Source organism: Phalangium opilio, unplaced genomic scaffold, assembly GCF_054372755.1.
Source record: "Phalangium opilio isolate 3A_F unplaced genomic scaffold, DU_Popi_V2 ptg000011l_1, whole genome shotgun sequence".
NCBI classification, from domain to species: domain Eukaryota; kingdom Metazoa; phylum Arthropoda; class Arachnida; order Opiliones; family Phalangiidae; genus Phalangium; species Phalangium opilio.
The window spans coordinates 1,585,244-1,612,292 of NW_028324147.1; the positions used below are offsets into that span (position 1 = coordinate 1,585,244).

At 34.5% G+C, this 27,049-nt stretch overlaps 3 protein-coding genes across 8 annotated transcripts in view; 1 reads left to right on the plus strand and 2 right to left on the minus strand.

Annotated features, from left to right (window-relative positions):
• Positions 1-11,957, plus strand: part of SNF4Agamma (SNF4/AMP-activated protein kinase gamma subunit) — a 69,179-nt gene extending 57,222 nt beyond the window's left edge. For 4 of the 5 annotated variants that reach the window (XM_089857749.1, XM_089857748.1, XM_089857752.1 and 1 more), the window contains 14 exons: positions 4,250-4,371; positions 7,136-7,184; positions 7,260-7,397; positions 7,469-7,516; positions 7,578-7,651; positions 7,722-7,767; positions 7,878-7,929; positions 8,001-8,127; positions 8,191-8,271; positions 8,330-8,452; positions 8,517-8,588; positions 8,677-8,751; positions 8,837-8,930; positions 9,709-11,957. In XM_089857749.1, coding sequence (XP_089713875.1) covers positions 4,250-4,371; positions 7,136-7,184; positions 7,260-7,397; positions 7,469-7,516; positions 7,578-7,651; positions 7,722-7,767; positions 7,878-7,929; positions 8,001-8,127; positions 8,191-8,271; positions 8,330-8,452; positions 8,517-8,588; positions 8,677-8,751; positions 8,837-8,930; positions 9,709-9,887 — 1,280 coding nt within the window. In that variant the 3' untranslated portion in view covers positions 9,888-11,957. The remainder of the gene's footprint in view (positions 1-4,249; positions 4,372-7,135; positions 7,185-7,259; positions 7,398-7,468; positions 7,517-7,577; positions 7,652-7,721; positions 7,768-7,877; positions 7,930-8,000; positions 8,128-8,190; positions 8,272-8,329; positions 8,453-8,516; positions 8,589-8,676; positions 8,752-8,836; positions 8,931-9,708) is intronic. The other variant, XM_089857750.1, reaches the window with a different exon arrangement.
• Positions 11,958-12,604: 647 nt separating this feature from the next.
• On the minus strand, positions 12,605-18,136 carry LOC149709746 (uncharacterized). The gene is made up of 9 exons (XM_089857747.1): positions 17,940-18,136; positions 17,336-17,485; positions 17,112-17,208; positions 16,989-17,044; positions 16,749-16,908; positions 16,602-16,659; positions 16,434-16,529; positions 16,231-16,311; positions 12,605-16,104 (listed from the first exon to the last, which is right to left on the minus strand). The coding sequence occupies exons 2-9, from the start codon at positions 17,460-17,462 to the stop codon at positions 14,008-14,010; spliced, it is 2,772 nt and encodes a 923-aa protein (XP_089713873.1). The 5' UTR covers positions 17,463-17,485; positions 17,940-18,136; the 3' UTR covers positions 12,605-14,007.
• Positions 18,137-18,255: 119 nt separating this feature from the next.
• Positions 18,256-26,646, minus strand: LOC149709747 (uncharacterized). Of its 2 annotated transcripts, XM_089857769.1 has the most exons (7): positions 26,474-26,646; positions 25,858-25,955; positions 25,676-25,765; positions 21,719-22,093; positions 21,131-21,301; positions 20,361-20,714; positions 18,256-19,574 (listed from the first exon to the last, which is right to left on the minus strand). In XM_089857769.1, exons 1-7 carry the CDS (start codon positions 26,538-26,540, stop codon positions 19,488-19,490), a joined length of 1,242 nt encoding a protein of 413 aa, XP_089713895.1. In that variant the 5' UTR covers positions 26,541-26,646; the 3' UTR covers positions 18,256-19,487. The 2 variants fall into 2 exon arrangements, with proteins under 2 accessions (XP_089713895.1, XP_089713896.1); XM_089857770.1 differs by lacking the exon at positions 21,131-21,301 and having other exon boundaries at positions 26,474-26,644.
• Between the last annotated feature and the right edge of the window lie 403 nt (positions 26,647-27,049).

The window sequence follows — 27,049 nt, forward strand, 5'->3', positions numbered from 1 at the left end:
TGTTAGTCACCAGAGAAATTCGGGGGGGGGGGGGAAATAATACTACACCAAACAATAGTAGAATGGAGTAACTCGATACCCATTCTTTCTTTTTATTCCACTATTCTTACAGAGCAAATTTCCTTTCAGGAATTACCCTCCAAAAAGCAAAAAGCAAAAAATAAATTCGATGTTACATAAAAAGAACGAATCCATTTCTTAGTCCCTACCGTAAGATGCATTAAAAACCCTGGGAATTCCATGGGTAACTTCTACTAGGGTACCTACCCCTAAGTCTTAGATAGATATCCCAAGTTATCACGCCTAAGAGATAAGAACCCACGAAATGTTCACGTCCACCGTCCTAAACCCACTTAAGTTGAAAGCGAAAAGCTCCATTTATCCCTTAAAATCCTAGCGTTTTCTGGCAGGCAGGAGATTCCGTACACTTTCATTTTATCTTGGGGTACAAAAGAACCCAAGAAGAAGAAGAATAAAAAAATATTGAGAATGGTTGCCATTTTTCTCTATTTGAAAAGAATTAGAACGAAAAGGGCATATAGTACGCTATCTTTACCGAGTCTATTCAAACCCATCTTTTAGTCTTAACTGTATTACATTCTCAAGATGAAATTTACTTCCCCCCGGATACGTAACGTATATTTGCCCTTGATAGCAGCGAGCTGAGCTGAGGGAGAAGAGTTTTCGGAAGTAAAAATCCAATCTATCGATTTCCGATATCAGATACGATTCTATTTCCGTTATAGAGGAAGTTATAGGGATTTTTGGAAGGCGCGAGTAATGTCTAAAGACTATATGTTCCTCCATCCACAGCAGGGTCAGAAACTATTTTATCAACTATAAATTTGACATAAAAAAGGCTAAAGCTATATAGTTCACGTGAAAATATATTTCATATTTGATTTGAAAAATATTGCAAAATATTGCGTGCATTTTAAAGTGAAGATGGTTTGTTTCTCATATCAACACTATAGTCGAATATTGGATACACTTTGAAACCTATTCCTTAGCCTCGTATATGAAAAATTTGGCGCCAAAAACTACCTACACTTTATAATATAAAATATTGAACGCCCTATTTCCTATTTTGTATTAAAAGGTCGCCTTGAATCAACACGTGGATCGTTCAAATTTACATAAGGGGTCACGTGACCATCGAAGATTATATTTTCTTTTTTTTTAAAAAAGGCCTTAACACTTTGTTTATTATAAAACAAAATAACGGAAATTGCTTTTGTAATGGAATTCCGTAACAGCCCATCCCTGCTCTAATAAGCTTTGCTTATTTAAAGATGGCGATAATTAATAATGGTAATTATTATAATAAACCCTATAATTATAAACACCTTTGTATTACAATTACGGGCGCGAAACCATAACTGTCACGTGACTTTTCAATTGAAGTTTTGAAAAATAGGCTTAACAAGTTTATGATTGAAAATTAATAGAGACAGACTCGATCGCGCGCGCTAATAAATAAATAAAGACAGTCTCAATCGCGCGCGCTAATAAATAAATAGAGACAGTCTCGATCGCGCGCGACAAAAAAAAAGGCGCGAAGGGGTGGTGGAGGTTAGCTTAAGCCTTTTCTAGTAGAAAATAATCAAAATTAGGGAAAAAACGCATTTTCTACTGTAAATAATTTAGTTCAGAGAATAAAATCCAGCCCAAAATTGAAGTGATATATTTATGGACCTTTTGAATGATGTAGGCAATATAAAGAGGGGGGAAGGGCGGTCGAGGGTTAAGCTGGGATTATAGATGTAAGCCGGTAGCGCGGGAAAAGGGAAGAATTTTCGATATGGCGGGATAAAAATAATTTATAGATCATCGCTCGTACGTTGATGGAATTTCTAATTTCGCGGATGATGGAATTTTCCGCTTCAATTCTGACTCCCGTTCTTATCCTCCTCATCCACATCATCATCATCACAACAAAGGGATTTTGATTTCTAAATTACCCTTTGATGGACAAAGTTTAATTAAAAGTTAATAAGGTTAAGCCTCGCTTATAAGGTCAAATACCTTCAGTAGACGAAATTTGGCCTATTTTTTTTCTTCTTCGTTATGGCATTTAATTAATAAAGTATTAGCTTTAATAACAGATAAAAATAAACCTAATTAAGGCTTTGGTTTTATAACTCTTAATAATAAAGCTCTCCGTAACCTAATTAACAAAAATGTAGACCGCGTTAATAAATATATAATTGGCAAGGCTTATAAGGTACGGTACCTATAGACTAAGATAAATGCGATCCAGGCTATAAATAATATAATTACGAGGTGATAAGGATAGGCGAACACGTGACCTTAAATATTCAGGGTTGCCATATTTAAGAGTTAGGAAAAATTAAAATTCGTAAAAAGTTCCGGCCAAGTCAATTAAACGCAATTAACAACTTATTTTAAAAACCAACCCAAGCATTTATGAGGGAATACATTTACTGCCTCGTATTACTTTTGGTTTACTTTTCAAAAAAGAACTCACTCCCACGTTACACGGGCCAAGGGTGAACGTAAATAAATAAAAAAAAGTAAAAAAGAAAAAAAAAAATTATGAAAGATTGCCAAAAAATGTGTTTCTTCCCTGATTATTGGTATCAATGCGCGCGCAAACACCTTGCTTCTTTTAAGAGCAGTTTACTAACTAGTTTTAACTTGACTAGTAGAGAAAATTTAAGTTAAATCTTGTTTTCTAAGCAGACGACATTTGTTTTTCATCTTTTTGAGCGCGATATGTTTTGGAAAATCTCACGAGCTCTCGTGCGACGGAAATGGCGCGAAATATTGGGAATAAAATGGCGCGAAATATTGGGAATAAAATGGCGCGAAATATTGGGATGAAAAAGGCGGGAAATATTGGGATGAAAATGGCGCGAAATTAAACAGAAATCTCCCAAAATCAGGTTACTCAATTTGAAACAATTCATGTACCACGTCATTATGATTTATTAGTCACCTTTTGATTTTATTAGTCACCTTTTGATTTCAAGGTGACCTAAAGTTAATGCCTCAAGTATATAATAATTGCAAACTGCTCTTGAACGTGGGTGGATGGCGGGGGAGGAGTGTAGTTAGAGAAACAACTCTGTCTGACGCGTAAAATATCTTGTAAAATCCCGATCACGTGTTGTGTCTTTAGGTGCAGGTTTGCCAAACCCCAATTCCATGGTGATGACATTCTAAAGGCAGCCCAGTGTCTCATACAGTGACGTAGTTAAAAAAATTTATTTTTACGATTACTCCATAGTGATACGGTTTGTTTTACAACTTCGGCGTTGTAAAATGTATTTGTAAATAATTGTCTCGAAATGTTATACGACTAAGCTCTCGTTTTTTTGGGGGGGACTTGAAGATATTAACAGTTGTAAAGATAAAAGGCGCAAGCAAAAACACACGAGCGGAGAAATGTAAAAAGTCTTAAGGAAGATCCAAAGAAAAAGCTCCGCGTATCGGTTGAGGAGGAAGAGAAAAAGAAAATAGTACAATTCCCCCATGCAGTGTTTTAAAATAAAATAAAGCTCACGTGAATGTCGCGCGCGAGATATAGACTATTGTTATAGCCAGTGAGTATAGCTAAGCCTAATTAGGGTTAGGGCGGTTCACCCGCTAATGGGTGGATGCGTGTCAAAGGTCAAACATCCCAAAGGTGAAGGTCATCCCTTAAAACGGGTACCATCTTGTAGAAGTTTTTTAATTTATAATAACGCCGAGAGAAAAACATCAACAGCCATTTTAGAAGCGATAGAAAATTATGGTGAGTTAATTAATTAATTTGATTATAATATATTATCAACCGCCAAGGCTTAACGTCGAAAGCACAGAGAGAGTTAATATTAGATATAACTCCGCGATATGTTAACATCTGGTACATTTTACCCCTGAAATTTATTCACCCTGTACATTCTCCTAACCCTACGAGCACCTAGGGCTAGGGTGGCTCCGCCTACCGCCAATCACGTGAACATGGTTATAAATATAAATATTCCAAAATTGTGATGGAAAAAATGCTTATTGAATAAATATTTTTATGCTTCTTCGTGTTTAGGAATTTCCCCTTACAACAATAGGTTGAAATATGAAATTCTATGCATGCGTCATCTGTTTTTATTGTTTAAAACCCTATTTAACTCCCATAAACTTAAAAGAATTCATTTAGGATAATGATTTCTAAAGCCAGTAATACTCTTAAGCTCATAGTCTATATATGGTAGGTGTTATAATACTAATTTTAATTTATTTATTTAAGGTGCCTTGCTTCGACGTCACTCGGTTGACCCCGAAAGACGGCGAGCTTCTATGGGTGGAGGTCAACGGTCAATGGACTGTTTGGACCATCATACTGCCCTTATTCATAGAGACTCCAGAGGAGTGAGTACTATATTATATTTATTTACTGTTTGGGTTTATTTTTTTAATTGCTAAGCCTAAAAATATCTTATAAAGTCCCCAAAATTATTATAAATCAAGCCATACGCGAGAAAGCTCTATGGTGCGCGATCGAGTGGGCTGTGGACTACCCAGAAAAATGTTTTCTGCGTATGTGCTGCACCCTGGGTGTAAAAATTAAAAAAAAAAATTGGACAGGGGGGAAAACATTGGCTCTGGTGAGCCGTCCCGTTATAAAGGGGTTTTTTTTTTTTTTTTTTTTGTTCCGTGTTTATTGACGAGCTAGGGCGTGGAACGCCTTACAGCTCCAGGAGCGAAATAAGCAATATAACAATAGAATAATAATGTACAAAATATACAAATTGACTGAGATAAAAAATAAAAATACAATGAGATTTACTACACTTGAAGGAATTTTTTAAGCCCTACTTTAAAAGGAGGAAGGGACGTCAGGGAGACCAAATCAGGTGGTAAAGAGTTCCAGAGAGGAATGGTTCGTCGAAAAAAGGAGTTTTTTAATTGGTTTTTGCGGGAAGGGGGGAGAAATAGTTTAAGGTTATGGCCTCGAGTGGCATGATGGTTTGGGGCTTGTTTAAAAAACTATAACCTATGTCAATCCATGGCTATTGTCTATCATTAAATCCTGTGTATTTTATATACGGCACCGAAAAAATCCCCCAAACAATTTAAACAACTCCTGAAAAACCTCCAAGAAATTTAAACCATAACGAAAAACCTCCAAGAAATTTAAACCATAACGAAAAACCTCCAAGAAATTTAAACCATAACGAAAAACCCCCAAGAAATTTAAAACCACCCCCAAAAATATTTATAAAACAATTAAAACTGGTACGAACCAATTAATAGTTGAAAATTAATCTATTCGATGAGAAAATCCCACGTAGAATGATTCAAATCAAGTCCAGTCCATATTCATAATGGAGATTCCTTGGGCCTTCGGGGGTTCGGGACGTCCCTTATCTCGTTGCATACCGCATAGCATTAGCATAGCCGCTCGTTGTCTTCGACGGAAAAAATGGCTTACCCCTCGAGCTTGCCCCGAGGGTGGATTTTTCGAACACCGGTTGATCACAGTGACATTACCACTTCAATAAACACCAATCACGCGGATATTAATCTAAATTAGGCTCACAGGGGCATTAATCTACGATTATTTTAACAGTTTTATATGTTTTTCGTAGATTAATTAGATTAAAATCGTTTATAATTAATATTAATTTGGGACACGGTCCGACACGCGTACCATTATTGACGGCTCTACCGTCTTTCTTGCCAACCGTCATCTTCTCGGATTTGATTGGCTGATTGTTTTCAAATTCATGACAAAAGTCGGGTACCTATGTCATGAATTTGAAATTCTGATTTAACTAATTCGAAGCCGTAATTAATCAATTTTAAGTGGAAAACAAAGCTTAAACTTGGAAATTAATAAGATTTTAAATTGGGGATAATTTGAGCCCGATTTATATGTAAATTATGTAAAACAAAAAGTGTCGTAGAAAGGTATATCACTGATCACGTGACCCTAGATTAGCCAATTATAAACAACAATAGGGCTAAACATAAGTAATTCTAAAAACGTGGTATGTGTCAAAAATTGTTTACAGGGCTTTTACAGTATTTTTAATAAATCAGTAAGGTTATGGCCTAAAGTATTTGACCCCTACTGGGGTATTTGACAGGATCTGACAGGTGGCAAAAAGAAATTAACAATACGACTGGCAGTGGCAACAATGTTAAGCCGTTGTTGACCCGAGACAGATAGAGAATCTATGTCTAAGCTGGCAACAATGCAATTAGCTATTTTAATTAAAGACAAAGTAGGTCGAATTTTACACGGCCACTATGTTAATAAATTGGGAATAGTTTTGTGGATTTTTTTCGCTCCCGAGATAGGAAAGTGGTGTACCGGTGTAGAGTTATCGCGGAAGAGCCCCCGCTATCGATTCTTCCCGGTGCTGCTCCCTCTCCCTCAACGGTAGTAGACTACGCACTTTCGCGGGCGACTCGCGACCCTAGGTCCCCAGCAGAGCGCGTAGATCTCCCGCCAAAGAGAGTACGGATTCTCTGTACATCCCCGTTATTTACGTTTTTTGTTTCAAAAAATATTAAATGGCTGTAACTGTAAATAAAGGAAGAATGCGTTTACGTAATCCGGGACGACATTTGGTCAAAAAAACGCGGGTAAGCCTTGAATGTTGACATATTTAGAAACCATTTTTTAATCTCACTTTGCCTTTACTATGACCCTTTAAATTTTAACCCCTCCCCTTCGGCCGTGTCAGCTGACGAAATGATTTCATTTCCCCGGTACTCTCTTTGAAGTGTTTTTCCTTTCCGCTTGGTTGATTTTTCCTTAAATATTCGTAATTATAGTTAATTAGCCGTGATAACAGTCATGTTAAAGGTTATTCGCATCAAAAATAAGGATGTTATGATAAGAGTAACGTTGTCAAATAATTTTTTTAAATGCCGTAATGTGCCTTGTCAATGACAATTACGACATAAAAGCCAAGTTATGCTGGCCATTGTTGTGGGGTAGAAATATTATCCAATAGGAAATGGGGAAAACCAGACACACCTCTTTACATAAAGGTGGAGTTCCAGTAGGGAAAAAATCAATTATTTTCGCTATTTGAGGAGTTTGACACATTGATTGGGGGTTTTTTTTTCTCGAAACTGTTGAAGAATTACTGAATTTAAATATATAATTTAAACCTTTTAGCTTCCAAACTCTGACTCGCCGTGTAATAAAATAGATATTGAAGATTTAGGTAATTTTTGAGACTTGCCCTTTAAATTTTTTAATAAAGATTAATTAATTTTCTAAGTAATTATTTCGTTTCCAGAGGAAGATGAAAACAAAATTTTTCCAAAATTCTTCATGTATTATCGTTGTTATGATCTCATTCCTATTAGTGCCAAATTAGTCGTTTTCGATACACAGCTATTAGTAAAGAAAGCTTTTTTTGCTTTGGTTGCTAATGGTAACTAATTATTTATAATTAAAAGCCTAATTAAAGGCCCGAAATTAAATCTTAATTAATCATAATTAAAGGCGTCAGGGCAGCACCATTATGGGATTCTTCCAAACAAGAATTTGTTGGTCAGTTTTATTTTTTATTTAACTTTAATCTCAATTAAATCTAATTATAATTAATTTAAAGGTATGCTTACTATTACCGACTTCATACATATTCTCAGGACGTATTATAAAAGCCCATGCGTAAGTGGTGAAACGGTAATAATTAAAATTAATTACATTAATTAATTTAATTACTATTTTAAACTAATTAAATGCCGCCAAACAGGTAAGAATGGAGGAATTAGAGGAGCATAAACTCGAAACATGGAGAAGTAAGTTTTTTAATTATTTTTTTAACCCTTTTAAATTTAATTAATTCAAATTAAATTAAATTAAATTAAATTAATATTAATTAATATCAATTTAATTTCAATTAACTTAGGTGTTTTGCAAGAAAAAGCAAGACCTCTAGTCAGCATAGGCCCAGACGCAAGGTAAATTAAATTAAATTCCTTAGTAATTGTGATTTAAATAATTAATTTAATTAATTAATTATTGTTAATAGCTTATTTGAAGCCATCAGAACCTTGATTCACAGTAAAGTCCATCGTTTGCCCATTGTTGACCCTCAAACGGGTAATGTCCTACATATTTTGACCCATAAAAGGATTTTGAAGTTCCTCTTCTTACATGTAAGACTTAATTATAATTAAAATAATTAATTAAAACTAATTAAACTTTAATTTATATTTCAGTATTATGATCTGCCACATCCGGGATATTTGAATCAAACATTAAGGGAATTAAAAATCGGAACATTTCATAACATCGTCACGGTAATTAGAATTTATCATTAATTTAATCTTAATTAATATCTAATTTTTGTTTTAATAGACAACAGCCAGTACCTCATTGATAGACGTTTTAAATCATTTCATTGAAAGGAGAATTTCCGCTTTACCTGTTGTAGATGAAAATGGACGTGTTGTTGATATTTATGCTAAATTTGACGTTATTGTAAGTTAATTACATTTTTAATTAGTATTGAATTAATTTAATTATAATTTTAATATATTTTTAGAATTTGGCTGCGGAGAAAACTTATAATAATCTTGATATTACCATCAAGAAAGCCCTAGAACATAGAGACCAAGTAACTAATTTAATTTTCTTAATCTTAATTAAATTAATTTAATTATTACGATAATATTAATTTATTTATTTATTTATTTATTCTTTAGTGGTTTGAAGGTGTAATGAAATGTACACTAGATGATACACTAGGTGCTGTCATGGAAAGGATAGTTAGAGCAGAGGTAAACTCATTTAATTGCAAATTTACTAATTTAGTTAATTTCAATATTAATATTAATAACTTATTAATTATTAATTTAATTTTAGGTTCATCGTTTAGTGGTGGTTGATATTGATGATAAAGTTATCGGGGTCATTTCTCTCTCCGATATTCTGTCTTACTTAGTTCTTAGACCAGAAGGTAAGGACTCTAAGGAGGACTTGATAATCAAGTTTCTCAATTGTGATTTTGTAGACTAAAAATAGACATTAATTCCTCCTCAATTGTGATTTGTAGACTAAAAATAGACATTAATTCCTCCTCAATTGTGCGATTTGTAGACTAAAAATAGACATTAACTCCTCAATTGTGTGATTTGTAGACTAAAAATAGACATTAACTCCTCAATTGTGTGATTTGTAGACTAAAAAAAGACATTAATTCCTCATTTGTGATTTGTAGGCTAAAAATAGACATTAATTCCTCCTAAATTGTGATTTGTAGACTAAAAATAGACATTAATTCCTCAATTGCGATTTTTAGACTAAAAATAGACATTAATTCCTCCTAAATTGTGATTTGTAGACTAAAAATAGACATTTATTCCTCATTTGTGATTTGTAGACTAAAAATAGACATTAATTCCTCCTAAATTGTGATTTGTAGACTAAAAATAGACATTAATTTCTCCTCAATTGTGATTTGTAGACTTAAAATAGACATTAATATTTATCAATTGTGATTTGTAGACTAAAAAATAGACATTAACTCCTCAATAGTGATTTTTAGACTAAAAATAGACATTAACTCCTAAATTGCGATTTTTAGACCAAAAATAGACATTAATATTTATCAATTGCGATTTTTAGACCAAAAATAGACATTAATATTTATCAATTGCGATTTTTAGACCAAAAATAGACATTAATATTAAGTTACTCACACTTTTGTATTTGTTTTTTAAATCTTTAAAACGCAGGTCTTGACCGTCGAAAAGGTAGCAATTCTTCGGGTACAACTCCAGATGAAACCGGTAAAGGCGGTGGTGAACTTCCTATTCAAGAAAACGGTGGTGAAGAAATTAACGTTAACCATCAGAGAGAAGGAACGCCCACAAATGATACAATCGCGGAAGAAGAAACGCCGGCGGGAGACTGAAATTAAAAAATGATTCAAAAACGAGTTCAATATATTCATTTCAGTTCAGTTTGTATAAAAGAAATTAATTATTAATAATAAAGAACGGAATATTGTTTATAAATAAATAAATATTTGGGGGAGGAAAACAAATAAACCAACAAACAAACAAACAAACACACGTAAAATATAAATAAAAATGCTAACAAAACCAGCCAGAAACAATTAAAAAGTATCCCTAGTTTTTATTAATTAATTAATTAATTAAATATGATAATTGTTTATAATTAAATTAAGTATTATCTGTGTGCCAATGGATTTAATTTAATCAAGCTACAGATATATTTAAAATTAAAATTAATTAAATAGGATATACTTGTGATAAGTGGAAGGAAAACATTCCGGTTACAGCGTAAGAACTTTAATTGTTATTTGGGAACTTTTTTTTCCTTTTTTTTTCTTTTTTTTTAATTAAAATTATTATTAAACTGATTTTTAATTATAGTTGAATTAAAATTAAATACCAGTGCCACATTATTATTTTTTGGGTAATTAGTAATTAGTGGGGGTTAACCCCGAACAATTTGTCGTTGCAGTTACCGGAGGGGAAATTAATTAATTAACAGTTGTCACAATAAGTAAATTAAAATTAATTAAGCAACTCTAAGCCTAATTTTTTATTAGGGAAACGGTAAAATTAAATTTCTTCCAAATTAAAATGAAAAGGGGAATTTAATTAAGTCGAAATAGGTCAAAATTAGGTCAGTTTTCATGTTATAGAAACGCAATGCAAAACTTTTAACTGAAAATTTACCTAATTAAAAGAAAGATGTTAATGAACTTTTTCTATTGTTTCTTGATTGATTTTTTTTAAATTTAATTTTACCGGTATTTTTCTTTTTTAAAATTAAAAAAAAAAAAAAATGAGGAATTAATTGAAGGTTAATTCACGGCTGGGGAAAAAAATCTCTAACAGGATATAAATCCCCGCCCCTTTTGTACAGTGTTAATAAATAAAAAAACAAAATTAAGAAGAGACATTCACGTATGCAATAGTTCTTAATCTTAATTAAAATTAAAATAAAAAAAACCTATTTTGAAAAATATTAAAAAATAAATAAAGAAAAAAAACCACCATACGTTTTCTCTCGCATTATTTTTTTTCCCACTCTTTTTGTAGGCCATCTTTTTTGGCAATAAGTGTTCTTCGAATGCTCATATAAGGGTTTTTTCCGATATTGTACAAAGAAGCATACAAACTTTTTATATATATATACATATATATAAACCTGTATTAATTAATAATGATAAATTGTCAATGTATGATCATTAATAAGTTAATTAATAACTCGAAACTCTTTTAATTACCGCCGCTGTTCTAACTCCAATAATAGGACAGAGGTATTATGTATAAGTCTCCGTGTATATGCATTAATTGCTACCATAGATTTTTAATTTCAAATTAATTCCCTGAAAAGTCTTATTAATGTTTTGGGGTCAAAATGACAAGTACCATGAAATTCCCTGACCTTTATGACCCCCCCGACTTTTCCAGGAACTATTACAACCCTGGCTTCGGTTTCGGTATAACATGGAGACTTATAGAAAAGTTATTTACTTATGTTAGGACGATCTACCAGTCTTATAATTTCAATTAAAATAACTCCTTAAAATATTAAACGCGATTAACTTTTTGCCCATAGGACATTTTGGGGGGGGGGGGTGTGTTTAGATGATTTTGAATTTTGTAAATGTAAATATTAATGGAGAATGAAAAATTTTCGCGATGTGAATTTAATTGAATTAATTAAGAACTCTCTAATTTTTGTAAATAGATTAAATTTTTTGAAATATCTGATTTTTTTTCTTTCGTGGTGGCTATAACAGTACAAATTCAGTATAAACAAATTATAACGATACGATTGAATGTGTACAAGTAGAATGAAAACATTTTAATCGAGGATATCATGATCATGACTTTGGAAGAAAACAAAATATTGTAAAAAAAAAACCAAAAACAAAAAAAAACTTTTGCCAGAGAAAATAAAATAAAACGGAAGAAGAAAAAATAAACGTTATTGTTTCTATAAATCTTTGACTGAATTATTTATATTATAAAATCAAATTCCCTCATCTTTTTCAAACACCTTCTTCAAATTCCCCGATGTTTTTGAGACCCCTTGTTCAAATTTCCCTAATTTTTCCAGGTCTTCCCTGACAAATGACACGAACACTTACAATACACCTTAAACGTCCAATAAATATTAAAAATACGTAATAAGAACCAAAAGTTTACAGGTAATGAAACCTTGTAGATGAGACCCTTCCCCTTTATATGTTACAACGTGAAAAAAATCAGATTTTAGGCTTAAGGTGGAATTCATAAACGTCGGACGCAACGCAATTTAGTACAGGCAAAGGCAGGGCGTCGTGCGCAAACTTCCGCCTTTTGCGCACGACGCCCTGCCTTTGCCTGTACTAAATTGCGTTGCGTCCGACGTTTATGAATTCCACCTTTAGTGTCCCATAGAAAAAGCACACGGGGTTTTTTTGATGGTCCACTCCATCGAATTTACCTTTGAACCGTCCGTAAATGCAAAATATCCTGTTTTCCTTTACCTCCAAATAATTTCGCTGGAGTTTTGTAACTGATATGAAAAACTTACCAAAATCCCATTTCAATCTTCAATTAAAAGCTAAAACAAAAAAAAACCGACAAAAAAAAAAAGAGATTAAAATTAGAAAATAAAATAGATACATTTTTAATTATTTACATATGAAAGTAGCTTAATTATTATTTTAAAGAGAAAACAAAGTTAAACTCCTAACATTAAACAGGAAAGAAAAAAAAACAAATCAATGTGACATCACTGTGCTTAAAAAAAAAAGAAAATTAAATTTAGTTTACGCAGTGCCTTATTTTTTTTGTCATTACACGCCTATAGTAAAATACGTGATTTTAATTAGTTAATTACTAACATATCATTACCGAAAGGGTATAGTGTTCTATATTTCCAACAAATTTAGTGTTTATATTTAATTTCTTGATTGAGCCAGTGAAATTTATTATAATTTGACAAAATCACAGTTTTAAGACCGTTTCCGAACTTCCGAAGGCAACAAGTTTTATGAGCAGTATTATTTTTTATTTTAAGTACCATTAGAAACTTAGAGGGCTTGCTGAAGGAACGTTAAACAGCTTTAAAATTCAGCCATTTAATCAAAATTATCTACGAATTAATTAATCTATAAAGGGTAACGAGTCAAATTATCCCAATTTCAAAACATTATACATGAAACCCCGGTTTCCTAAAAAAAAAAAAAAAAACACCTATTCTTTTATAATCTCAAACAAACGCTTACATAAGACCTTTAAAAAATATTAGACCTAATTAATATCCGTGAAAAATAATTAAAATTTACACTTAATTATATACAATATTAACAAAAATATTCCAACACAACCTTAAAACGCGTCGCAGTTAAAACGGAACCGAATTCCCGCACTTTACGTCAAAATTTGCAGAGAGAGAGAGATCTAGGCCTAAATAGAGAACTTTTCTACGCCTAAAATGTTTAAAATAAAATTACAGTTAACCTCGTCAAAAAAAAAAAAAAATTTGCCTAAAATTTTAAGTTTAATTGAAATATTTTCAATTAAATCTTTCTGAATATTAATTAGGCCCCTGAGTTTTGTTTTTGTTTTTTGTACTTTTTTTAAATAAATAAAAAAAGGACCAAGTGAATTAATCAGTAGTTTGAAGAAACTACAGAGTTACAATTACAGGCACTTTCATAATATTAGGCTAAAAATAGGCCTAGGCCTACTGCAAAATTTTGAAACTCTGTTCATCAAAGAAAACTGCAAATCAAAAATATATATATATATATATATATTTTGTACAAGAGTATTTTCACATTCTTGAGTGTATTAAATCATGCAAAAAATTGCATTTAAGGCATCGTTATATTTTGAATTTTGTTTACTTGAGGCACCGTGAGAAATAAACAAACAACCCCCCTTCCCCCCCCCGGGTTGACACCGTGCAATCAACAACCTTTATTGAATTATAAAAAGAAAGTATGACAAAACCAACCAATTCTGTACAACATTTTTGAAACACCCATTGTTTGTTTATCGCTAAGATTTTGACTTGGTTAATGTTTCATTATTATTATTAACCGGTACAACAGTGTCCTTCTCTTTCCCATTCTTATCAACGAGGCCTAGATTCGTCCCGGCGGTATTGTTCAATGGATTAGGGATATCGTAAGCTTCGGGGGAAGTAGGTTCGCATTCGGGTTGCCATTTGGCCAAATAATTCGCGACCCTAGATAATTTAACGGGCGATTTAACCGCCGCCGTACTTGGAGGAGAGTTTTCGCTGCTTTTATTACACGTTGACGTTGTCGAAGTGGTGGTAGTAGTTGTAGTCTGATTACTACTAACCGCGGTGGTAGTAGTAATAGAGTTATTATTATTATTATGAGTGGAACTGCTAGTAGTACTACTATTAACCGCTGTTGACGACGACGAAGGGGTAGTTGTATTAGTAAGGCACACCGGTGTTGAAGTAGGAACTTGCGTAGAAGAATTATTAGCGTTACTAAAGGATACAGTAACATTAGGGGATAAGGAATTTACAACGGATTTCGAAATTTTATTAATGTAATTGGGAGTTTGATTAGTCGAAGAAGGGGAACTCTGATTGGTGGAGGAATGGTTTTCAGATGATGACGCGATGGAGGAGGATGATGATGTTGTTGTGGTGGTTGTAGTTTGCGTAGGGATTGTTTGGGCATTACTCAATTCCATGGGTAAAGGAAGTCTATGACGCGGGGGTAAAGAATGACTGTTTCTTTCAGCGTTAAACGCGGCAATTCGCTGTTGCTGTTGTTGCAAATTATCCGTCAAATTTTGGGCGATACTTAAATTAAGGTGTTCGTTATGCCTAAAAGGTCCCATGGGTAACCTGGCTTGACCAAAGAACTGTCCAGCCAACATTGCCTGTTGAATTTGCTGAACTTGAGCGCTGTGAACCATTAAATTATGATAATGTTGCTGTTGTTGTTGCTGCTGTTGTTGTTGTTGGGCGTGAAGTTGCTGTTGTTTCTGTTGCTGATGTTGTAATTGTTGTTGTACAGTGTGTCCAACGTGTCCCTGAAGCAATTTAACCGTCCTCCTTCTCTGAGGGGTTTTGCGACCTCGCGGAGGTTTGGGTTGAATTCCTCTTACCGGGGTCAAAGCGGGAATTGGCGGAAGGGCGTGTAAGGGCGCGATGGCTTGAGGGGATTGTTGCGCGGTCCCCCCCGCATTGACGCGTAAGTTCAAAGGAGCCATATTGGGAGGACAAGGTTGAATGTTACGCGGTGGTAAAGTCGTCGTCGTTTGTTGTAAATTCTGTTGATCATTCGGAGTTTTCGCCTTATTAGGACTAAGCCTGACTCTCTCTTGCTGTTGTTGGAGATGCAACTGATGTTGCTGTTGCAATTGGTGATAATGAGCCAAACTATGAGGATTAGCGGTGGCAAACATATGTTGCAAATGATCAGGGATGGGTGGGGTAAAGTTGGAAACAATGACGTTTTTATTGGCTAAAATGGGAGATCTTTTATTATTGTTGTCTTTTGGAGGGGCCGCCGCTAACGGACGTTGATGATGAGTATTTTCAGGGGGAATTATTAAACCATTATGTTTCGTAATTGGGGATGAGGACCCATTAGATTTTGGTTGAATTTCAACCCCAATACGTTGGGGAGGAGGGGAAGAAAACTGAGGGGGCAAAGGGGGTGGAGTCTTTTTAGTAAAATTATCTTTAGTTATTTTACTACTAGAAACATCTTGGGGGTTGCAACTAGTTTCTTTCGGAGAATTCTCCATCTCTGAAACATTCACCTTCTTCTCTTCACCTTTAACCTTTGCCATTTCTTCTTCTTCATTTGATTTTTTCTCAGTTTCTCGTTTATTATCACTTAAAGTCGGTTTTTCAATACCATCCTTAGTGGAAACGCCTTCATCCGACCTACTTAAAGGTTGTTCTCCGTTGGCAACCGTTTCTTCATGGTTTTTGTTACCTTTTCCATCTAGAACTTTCTCAGTTTGTTCTTTCAATGTTTCAGGATGATTATTAACATCAATCTCCGTCACTTCCTCGGTAGAAGTTAAAGAATGTTCAATGCGCCTTCTTTTTAACATAAGATCGTGTTCGGTTTGATAAAAGAGTCTCAGATCCCCGTTCTTATTTGTAATTGAAATTTAAAAAACAAAGTAAAAGTACCCATTTGGTTAAAATAATTAAAAATAGTCTAAGGCCTGTGGATGTGAAAGGAGTTAATTATTAATTTAATAATTTAGTCTTTATACCCTTCTCCAAGAATAAATGTATGCCAAGTCAATCATAGTGTAACTCTCATCCAAATAGTCGTGAACGTAAGATACATCAATCTGTTCCAAAAGAAATACGGTTTAATTGAACTCAAAATAAACTTTTTAATTATTATTTTTGCTTTTATTTAGAATAATAGTTATTAATAATAATAAGAGGAATAGTAAATAATATGGCTTACTTTACAATTTGGATTCAATCCATATTTGTTTCTTAGTAGCTTCTTTAAATGAGCTACTGTTAAACTTCCAGGGCATCGGAAATACCGTCTATTATTCTAAAATTTAAAAGATAATTACTATTAATTAGTTTAATTAATAATTATACACTTCTGGTTAATTTTAATTACCCCGGGCCAGTCATTCAATGTTGAGATTAGATTTCCATGAGGTGGGAAAGGAACATTCCTAAAATTACAGTTAATATTGTTTCAATTATTTTTAATTAAAATAAAATCACTCGGTAATTAGTAATTACTAATTAATATTAAACTTACGGTGGACAGCTTTCCAAGGAAATGTTGATATAGTCTTCAGGAGTAAATATAAGTCTTTCTCCACCCAAAACTTCACCTCTTCCTTCACTAGACGTGGGAACTCCCATCCCATTTGCATCAGGATGTTTGGAAAAGAATTCCCTCCTTCTTTTCATTTCACCTTTGATTTACAATATATTTTAAATATTATAAATACTTATTTAATTAAGCTAAAAAATGTGCAGTTTAAATATTATTTACTTTTAAAAAGCCCTGGAACTGCTTTGTATACTATATCTTGCAATGTTTGATCTGACCTATTGTGAATTAATTTGATATTTAGAGTATTTAAACGCAAAAGCCTTAAATTTTACATTAATTCACCTTATGTTAATTAAAGGCCTGGTTTTATGTATTTGAACATCACATATTGGACAAAATTTATGAGTTTGTAAGTATTTTACAATGCAAGTCTTGCAAACTGTTTATAAGATTAAGAGTATTTGACATTAGCATTGCAAAAACAATGTTTGAATTTATACAAAGAGCCTTCAAAAAGCGTTTGCTAACTGAAGACACACTATGGACAAATATATGGAGGTACTTACAAGAATGAAGACATTCTATAATGGTTGTGGCATCTATATAATAACCACCACATAAGATACATTTCAAATACATGTTTAATTCTTTCAATTTGATTTTTGGGAAGGGAGGGGGAGTGACGGATTGCATCTTGCATTCCCAAGTAGTTAAACCTGAAAATACGTTAATTATTCAGAAACTAATCCCCGGTTTCTATTTTAAAAGCAGTGTTGGGCAAATCGCGAATGACGTTGTACTACCAAGCGGGGGGAAATTCGGCGAATGATCGAAAAATTCGCGAATTTGCCCACCACTGTTTAAAAGTGAAACAATGCATTTTTTGATTGACAAATGAAGCCCCTGATGGGCATGGGCTTCACCTTCAAATTTTCAATTCAAACGCGAGTTGCATCAACACCTTTTTATATTAAATATATATATAATCAATAAATTTCATTATATTTATGATTTAATTAATTTAAAAGTCATTATTTATTATGGTAATTAAAGTTAAACATGTTAAAAATTAACCAAGGCTAAATAAGAGTACTGGTTTTTGCCAAGGCTTAAAAAACATCACCAAAATGAAGACGCTCTATTTCATTAAATAATTAAGATGTTACTTACTTTCAAACAAAAAGCGTCGATACGTCTGGAAAAATCATACATCTACGTTTAAACGCTGGGAAAATAACTCTAAAAATAAAGTATTTAAAGCTAATTTGAATTAAATATTAAACGAACGTTAATCCAAACTTTCAGCCATTTTCTATATAGAAAAAAAAAACTTATGGAATACGTTACTAGCGCCAGGCCCGAAAAATGAGTCACGTGATACAAATTTTGGCGGGACATTGAATATTAGGTCAAAGAGCGGTCAAAAGCGGCACGTTTAGGCTTAACGATAAGCCTAATTTCTGCGAAATAAAATAAAGAGACGATATTTTTGCTGTCAATAATTTTATTGCAAATGCACATGCCTTTTTAGAAATGGTTTCGAAATAGCTGTACAAATGACATGCCACCTGTTCAAAATAATATTTTTTTTTTTATCATTTTATATTTTCAATATACTGCAAAATAAACTCTTGTCTTCCAGTTCATTTACGGAAGTTTTGTTTTTTGTATCTTTTTTTTGTATTTTGTTGAAGAAATAAATTACTTCATAGAAACCAATATATAAATTTGTATTTTTTTTTCTTTCGTTATGTTTCCTGTAGTTTTATATTATAATTTCATTATGTTTTCGATAATGTTGTTGTTGGCAACAATTTGGTGGCAGCCTTGTTACTATTTTTATATTTCATTGAATCTTCTTTTTTAGTTTTTTACTTCTAATGGGGGGGTTAGCCATTATTTGTATATTTATTTATTATTTTACGATATTAATTGATGGAGCAACAAAATTATGTTTGTTTTTTCCCCTAAATTTCATTTTTTCGGTTGATATTATTTAATAACGATGGTGTAATTAAACCTCGCTAAATATTTGTTTAGCTGGTAGTAATTTTGTATATTTTATAATTAATTATAGTACGATGTTACAAAAAGTATGTTTTTTTTTACGGATGTTATTTAAACGTTTACGTGCTTGTTACGGTATTTTTGATATTATTATTATTATTATCGCACTTGTTAGATGATGGTGGAAAATTTATTTTAATTTTGTATATTAATTATATTCGTTTTGTTTGTTTGTATGTTTGTTTACTGGTACTTATTATTATTTCTTTCCAAATTACATGTGCATCACATTCATATTGTTTCGTCGCTTTTTAAAAAACATGCACTCTTTTAGTTGGACAAAAAGATTGGAGATAATATGCCTTTTTTCTCGAATTTTACGTATGTTATTTAATTCTTTTATTAATTAATTTTTTTTTCACGGTGTTAGGACAATTAATTCATTACAAAACACACCCTGATCTACTCTGAACCCTATAGAGAAAAAGATGTTTGTTTGTTTGTTTGTTTATATAATTTTAAACTTGTGTTTTTTTTTTTTTTTTGTTTACCAAGTTTTTTGTTTCAAATCGCGGGATATTATATAAGAAAAAAAAAAAAAAAACAACAAAAAACAAAAGATATTAAAGAAAAAATAGATTTTTTTTTTCTATCGGGTTTTTGTTTTTTTTAAACTGCGAATCGAAACAAAAAACAAACCAAAAACGTTTCTCAGGCAGATACGGTCGCTTCAGCAGATGGAGCGGAAGAAGAATCAGTCGTAGCAGAGCCACCACTGTTCTCTTTCGGAGTTGCGGACTGATAGTCAAGCAAAGGAATTGTTTTTTAAAAAAAAAAAATTATCGATAACACGAAAAAAAAAAAAAAAAATCTAACAAACACACGAGTTACTTAAGTTAAAACTTTACTAATATACTAAATAAACTGAACTGAACTGAATAGCGTCTCCGTTTGTTGTTTGTATAAAATTAAATTACCGGTCAATTTAAGGTCCAAAGTGTGTATATTAATTAATTAATTAATTAATTAATTACGAAGTAATTTTGAATTGAAATTTGAAAAATATCAATTTTGAAGAGAAAAAAATTTAAGAGCAAATTTAAGCCAAAAAAATACTAAAAACATATTTACAATTATCAATCATGGTCAGGTCACAAGGGTTGGTTAATATTTTTTAATTACTCCGCAAATTATAAAAAAAAAAATAGGCCGAAAAAAAAAATAATTAATTTTTGCCGCTCAGGACTACGCAATACAATTAAATTTGTACCGAAAATTCGGGATTTTAATTTTATTCTTTTTAAGTTTAAAAAATTTATTTGTAAATGGAAAACATGTCATTATATCTTTTGAAAAAATTATTAGGTAAGGGTTTTTTCATTGTAAATTTAGGTGGGGGGGATTGTTGTTGTTGTTGTTTATTTTTTTTTTAAGACCAAAACATTTATAAGAATCTAACAAAAGTGTATTATTTTCTTTCATGGGTTTTTCCTTACAGAGCCTAAAATAACGCTTCTTTAAAAAGTAAGAGACAAAAAACCCAAAAAAAGGGGGGAGTAGCTTGTAAATTGATTATTAATTTACCGTTTTCTCCTTATCCTGCTGCTGCGAGTCACCGCCGCCGCTGCCGCCATCTTCCCCTCCTCCCGATTTGGATTCAGACTTGACGGGCGGCGCCGAACCACCTGATCCTCCATCGGAGCCCTTAGACGCGTTGCTTTTCTCGGATGGTCCATTACCGCCGCCGCCACCGGAATCATTCCCTCCTCCATCCTGATTCCCATCAGCGGCATTTGGTTCCGTAGAACTATCAGCGTTACGAGCTCTGGGAGGTCCACGACGGCGACGTCTAGGGCGGGGTCTAAATGGGGGTCTTCGGCGCGAACCTTGACCTCTTTGGGGCTGATCTGGCGAGCCACCGTCTTCATTCTCATTATCCTAATTATTATTCGTTAAGAAATAAAAGAGGAAGGTCAAAGGGGAAGACGTTTTGAACTATATTTCGTAAAACGAATGAAAATTGTTTAAGGAAGTTCCTAACAATGATGGAAATCTTTTTATTTATTTTTTTTTTTTGCTCATGCGCATCTGCAAAAGTAATAAGTGTATAAAAAAGGAAAAACAAAAACAAAATATTGGCGTATATTAATAAAAAAAAAATCAAATAAAACCCAAGCATGATTATTACTCGATATTAATAAGTTTTGCTTAATAAATAAATTAATTAAAAGATACTGTTCTAACGAAACTAAGAAGATAAGATAGATATAAAAACTAATTTTGATGATTAAATTAACCCACTGAAAACTATTCTTTAGTAGCCATGATGATTTAAATGTATATTAGAAACTTGCCTTAGCATCTCCTTCTACTCCGCTCTGACTGCCCTCAGTGTCACTACGGGGGCGTCTTTGTCTGGGGTGGAAATAACGGCGATAAAAGCGCCTAGGCTGGCGTCGTTGCCCATAGCCACCACCACCGCCTTGAGGACGATCTCCGCCTCCGCCCTCTTGGTCATCTCTAGACTGTGATTGCGAATGTTAGCGGAGCGCGCCAATAATTACAATAAGACAAAAAAAGCTAACACAGCGCCCTCATCTACTTCTTTTCGCCAATTATGGAATGGTTTCAACTATTTTGCGGGGATTCCTTCCGTAAATAAAGACACCCTATAACCATCTAAACCCTAAATAAATCAATAACTCCTTATTTAACGCGTTTATAATATAAATCCCGCGCCCCCCTTCTTCAGATATTTATTAATTTCTAAAAGAGAGAGATTTAAAACGAAAAACACTAACACCATTCCAAAAAACAGTTAATAGAAGAGATTGCAAAACCATGCCAGATTAAATTTGAGAAGAAAAATAAATTAAAAGCATGCAACTGTTGCTATTAGAGGAGAAAAGAAGTTAAGAGTCTAAAAGCCCTGTTAAACTCACGTCTTGAGCATCATCACCACCGGTACTTCTGGGGGGTCCCCTGGGTCTTCTATAGAATCTTCTAAAGTTGGTTCTTTGACCGGGACCGGGTCTTCTTCTCATGGGTCTACCACCGCCTCTTTGAGGTCCTGAACCGGTATCTCCTCCACTTCCAGTTCCACCTCCTCCGCTGTTATCAGCTTGTTCGTCATCGTCTCCGTCCCGTTCTTGCCCATCATCGTCGTCGTATTCCCTTCTGTTGTAATCTCGACGCTCGCTGCCTCCTCGTCTGCGTCTGGGGAACCATCTACCTCGAAATCTACGACGATCCGCGGCGTAAGGGCTACCTTTAACCGCTGTTCCATTAGGGCCGGTGACATTGGCCGCTTCGTTTCCCTTTAAATTATTAAATAACCATAGCTTGTACCACGTGGGTTTAAACTAGACGTGTGCGGGCGGTGATTTTTCAATTTCTAATAGTGTTCGGGTACCCGAATTTCTGTCAGGTATTAGGGTAATTAGGCTTAGTTGAAAAATGGTTCTTGGGTAAAATTCGGGTATTAAAAGTTACCACGAATAGTTATCAGGGTGGGTACCCAATTTTTTTTTTCCTGTGTATTCGGGTAATTAGGCTTCAAAAATTCCCTTCAGTACACTGTTTTTCAGCACACATGTTCTTCAATGTATGGACTTTCTCAAATTCTTTCCCTAACTTTTGGTTCCGCTTTCTCCTTCTTAACACTCTTATTTCAACACAGAATACTGCTAATGGGATGATATAGGTGTGTCGCGCTGCGTGCAGAATCTAGTCTGTCACAGATAGAAACTACCAGGAACGCGTACCTTAAGGGAACTAAACTTAACATTGAAACAGTATTGGCATTGTCAAAGAATCCACCCAGTTAGATTGCGACAACCCTCAAGTTTGTTTTTATTTGATGGACGGCTGTATCGAAGCCGATTTATTGATGTGCGTGAATTCCAAATATTTTCTTTATAGACCGGTTTGTTGGGTTGGCGCACGGGGATGGGGAGGAATATAGTAGTGTCGGCAGAGAGGGGAGTAGACTGTTTATCCCTCCCTCTAGGCGCGCTTTTGTAAGAGGGGATACTGTGCGCACCTGGTAGGGGGGATGGCACTGAGCTAGAGCTAGATGTCAGTTCTACGTATGCAAACGTCATACCCTTCTATATCTTAGCTAAGTGTCATCCCCCCACTAGGCGCGTACAGTATCCCCTCTTACAAAAGCGCGCCTAGAGGGAGGGATACACAGTCTACTCCCCGCTCTACCGACACTACTCTATGGTATGACGTTTGCATAGTAGAACTGACATTACTCTATGGGGAACACCCGCGCGGTAGTTAGAATGAGAGATTCATTTTCAGGCGGAAAGGGCACTATGTGTAAAGGCAGGGTCGCTGTTTTTTTACATTGAGTTGAGAAAAGTACCACTACAGTGGCCTTTTGCGTTAACGTGCCTATTGGGGCATGTGGGACATTTTTGAAAGGACAGCTATCAACAGGGTTCATACAACTTTTGGAAAACAAATTTCCCTGAGATTTCCAGGTTTTCCCCATATACTTCCCTGAATTTTGCAGAGTTACGAGCCTCCAAAGTTGGGTGTGAGGCTATTCCTATGGAGGGGGGTTGTTTGTTTACGTTTTGCTTAATTACTCGGCCCCTGTTTGTGGTAGCCCTAAGATTTTAGTATTGTTGGATGGGGGACAAATTGGACTATAACATACTAAAAGGACATTCCCGTATCTCTAATAGAACCAGAGTTATGAGCCTCCAAAGTTGGGTCTAATGCTATTCCTATGGAGGGGTTGTTTGCTTACGTTTTGCTTAATTACTCGGCCCCTGTTTGTCGTAGCCCTAAGTTTTTAGTATGGTTCGATGGGGGACAAATTGGACTATAACATACTAAAAGGACATTCCCGTATCTCTAATAGAACCAGAGTTATGAGCCTCCAAAGTTGGGTCTAATGCTATTCCTATGGAGGGGTTGTTTGCTTACGTTTTGCTTAATTACTCGGCCCCTGTTTGTCGTAGCCCTAAGTTTTTAGTATGGTTCGATGGGGGACAAATTGGACTATAACATACTAAAAGGACATTCCCGTATCTCTAATAGAACCAGAGTTATGAGCCTCCAAAGTTGGGTCTAATGCTATTCCTATGGAGCGGTTGTTTGCTTACGTTTTGCTTAATTACTCGGCCCCTTTTTGTCGTAGCCCTAAGTTTTTAGTATGGTTCGATGGGGGACAAATTGGACTATAACATACTAAAAGGACATTCCCGTATCTCTAATAGAACCAGAGTTATGAGCCTCCAAAGTTGGGTCTAATGCTATTCCTATGGAGGGGTTGTTTGCTTACGTTTTGCTTAATTACTCGCCCCCTTTTGTCGTAGCCCTAAGTTTTTAGTATTGTTGGATGGGGGACAAATTGGACTATAACATACTCAAATGACATCCCCGTATCTCTAGCAGAACCAGAGTTATGAGACTCCAAAGTTGGGTGTAATGCTATTCCTATGGAGGGGGGTTGTTTGTTTACGTTTTGCTTAATTACTCGGCCCCTGTTTGTCGTAGCCCTAAGTTTATAGTATGGTTAAATGGGGAACAAATTGGACTATAACATACTCAAAGGACATCTTCATATCTCTAATATAACCAGATTTATGAGCCTCCAAAGTATAGTGTAATGTTAATCCAATGGAGGGGGTATGTTCACGAACATTTTGCTTAATTACTCGGCCCCTGTTTGACGCAAATTTCCCTGATTTCCCTGAATTTTACTAGAAATTCGTAATTTCCCTGAATTTTCCCCTGACGTTTTTGTCAACTATTTATTTCCCTGATTTTTCTTGGTTTTCCAGGTTTGTATGAACCCTGTATCAACTTAATCAGCGGTCGCCATCTCGAAACATTGATAAGAAATGTAAGGGTCGTTTCCTCAGTAAATAAAGGTAGAATAGAATCAGTTTTGTCTTTCAAATAGCTTCTTTCTTTCCTAATGTTTTCAGAGATGTTTTTGGAGATTTTAGCATCCTGATGTTATGAACTTGAATTTCCCGCCTTTTCTTTTAGTTCCCTTGGTTGCACAAGGATGGCACCCCAAGCACGTGACATAGTTAATTGGGTCTTATATCCTAGTGGATGGAAGGCCACGCTAGTGGTACTTTTCTCAACTCAATGGTTTTTTTATTTATATTTGTCCTTAAAAACATCTCCTGACCCTTCAAAGTGTGTGTGTGTGTGTGTGATATAGGTTTTTATCTACATTATAATAATAATAATAATAATAATAATAATAATAAAGGCTTTTATTAGGAAAGACATGATTATGATCTGTGAGTGTGTATATTTTTGGTTTGTCTGTGGAGGCTGAACAGACAAAAAGACCTATGAAACTAACACGCCCTCCCCACCCCAACCACACCTAGCTAAAACGCAATTATTTTTACGTGACTTGTTTTTACCCGCGAATAACCACCCGAGCATGGATAAAGAATGCTTGGGCGCTCTATAGGATGTGCAACTCCCTATACTAAAAAGTAGAAAAGTCGATACTAGCGCCTCCTGGCTAGCAGCGCTGGAATTGCTTGTGTACAAATAAAAACGAATAGAAAGAAGAAGAAAAAGTTCAAAAAACGCATCCTAGCAGATGACGCCCAAGAAAAAACAACAAGAATAACAAATTTTTTTTTTCTTATCTCCAGTGTTTTTATTTTTCACATAAGACTTTCCAGGCGGCGCTAGTATCGACTTTTCTACATTTTAGTGTAAGGAGTTGCACATCCTATAAAGCGCCCAAGCCTTCTTTATCCATGACTGGACAACCTGTTTCAGCTTGACAACGGCAATTGGGGGGGGGGGGGGGTATTTAACTACTGGAGTAATTTTTAGAAAACTAATTTTCGGGTATTGGGGCCTTACTTTAAACAAATAATAAACTTAATATCTTTAAAACTTACTTTTTCTCCTACAACCACGTCAAACTCAACCACCTCACCATCTCCTACACTTCTTACTACTTTGTTTGGGTTGTTTTTCGTGATTGCAGTCTAGAATAAAAAAAAAATTACGTCATCAAAAATTATCTATATTATGAGTCAATAATTATGATTAAGTGGTTTTTCCACCTCCCCCCATGTACCTGATGTACAAAGATGTCATCTTTAGTGTCATTTCTGTTGATAAATCCATACCCGTTCTTAACATTGAACCATTTTACTGTTCCAGACACTCTTGATGCTATAAAATAATTATTTTATAGATTAATTTTATGCCATTCTATAAAATCATATCTCTAAAATTAACCAAGGCCTATTTTTCTATTCCGAGAGATAGGCTAGTGAACTGATAAGGCGATGCAAAGGCTAAATTTATCAGGAGACGCCATGCAGGCAAAAAAAAAGAAGAAGAAAAAGCTGACTTTCGCGGCTTCGCCAGTTTCCCGCCTTGCTTTCATGCCTTTCCCCCCCCCCACGTTTAAGCCTCGGTTGGAACAAATATAATGGGATTTCACAGATACTTAAAATAAATTCCATATATTTCTATTGAAATCACTGTATTTTCTTACAATAAACATAAATTTTCATGTGTTATTGCTATTTTATCCTTTTTCAATGGTAAATGCACAAAGTCGAGGCCCCCCGGGGAAAAAGGAAAGGGGAAAGTGGGGGGCCAACGAGGTCTAAGCCTAGGCCTAACTCGTTACTCGATCGTATTGTTAGTTTTACTTTAATAATTAGTAATTTAAGGTTACTTACCAAGCATGGATTTTGCAGTGGGTTCCGTTGTTGTTGTTTCTGCACCTTCTTTTTCCGTTTCAGCCATTTTATTGATGGTTAAAATTGGCTGCTCCCACAACCTTTCACCGTCCTTTCTGTTCCGATGTTGCTCCTTTCTCTTCTACGGCTTTGTTCGTCTTTCGTCCTGGGCCCAGAGAGGGCCCCTCGATCAAAAAAAAAATCCACAAACCAAAGACGAAAAATTAACGGGAGTGGAAACGACCACTTTAAACTTAAACTATAAATTCCCGGTAATATAAGTTTACTTCCGGCATTAGTCAGTGACGTAACTATGTATTTCAAGCGCAGCTAGACAGAAAATTAACCAATCAGAAAAAGCCGGAAATAGTTTCTCCCGGTTTCATTATTTCCTTGATATTTTCAATCCTTTAAAACTCCTTTGTAGAAAGCCGGTACTTCGGGGGGGAATATTACAAAAACATTGTAACTTTACGTTGGAACCTAGATGCATTTATGACATTTTTGACGGTATATTTTCTAAAGTAACTATTGGTTCGAAAAAGGTGCCCCAAGCTGAGAGACCGGTTTCTATTG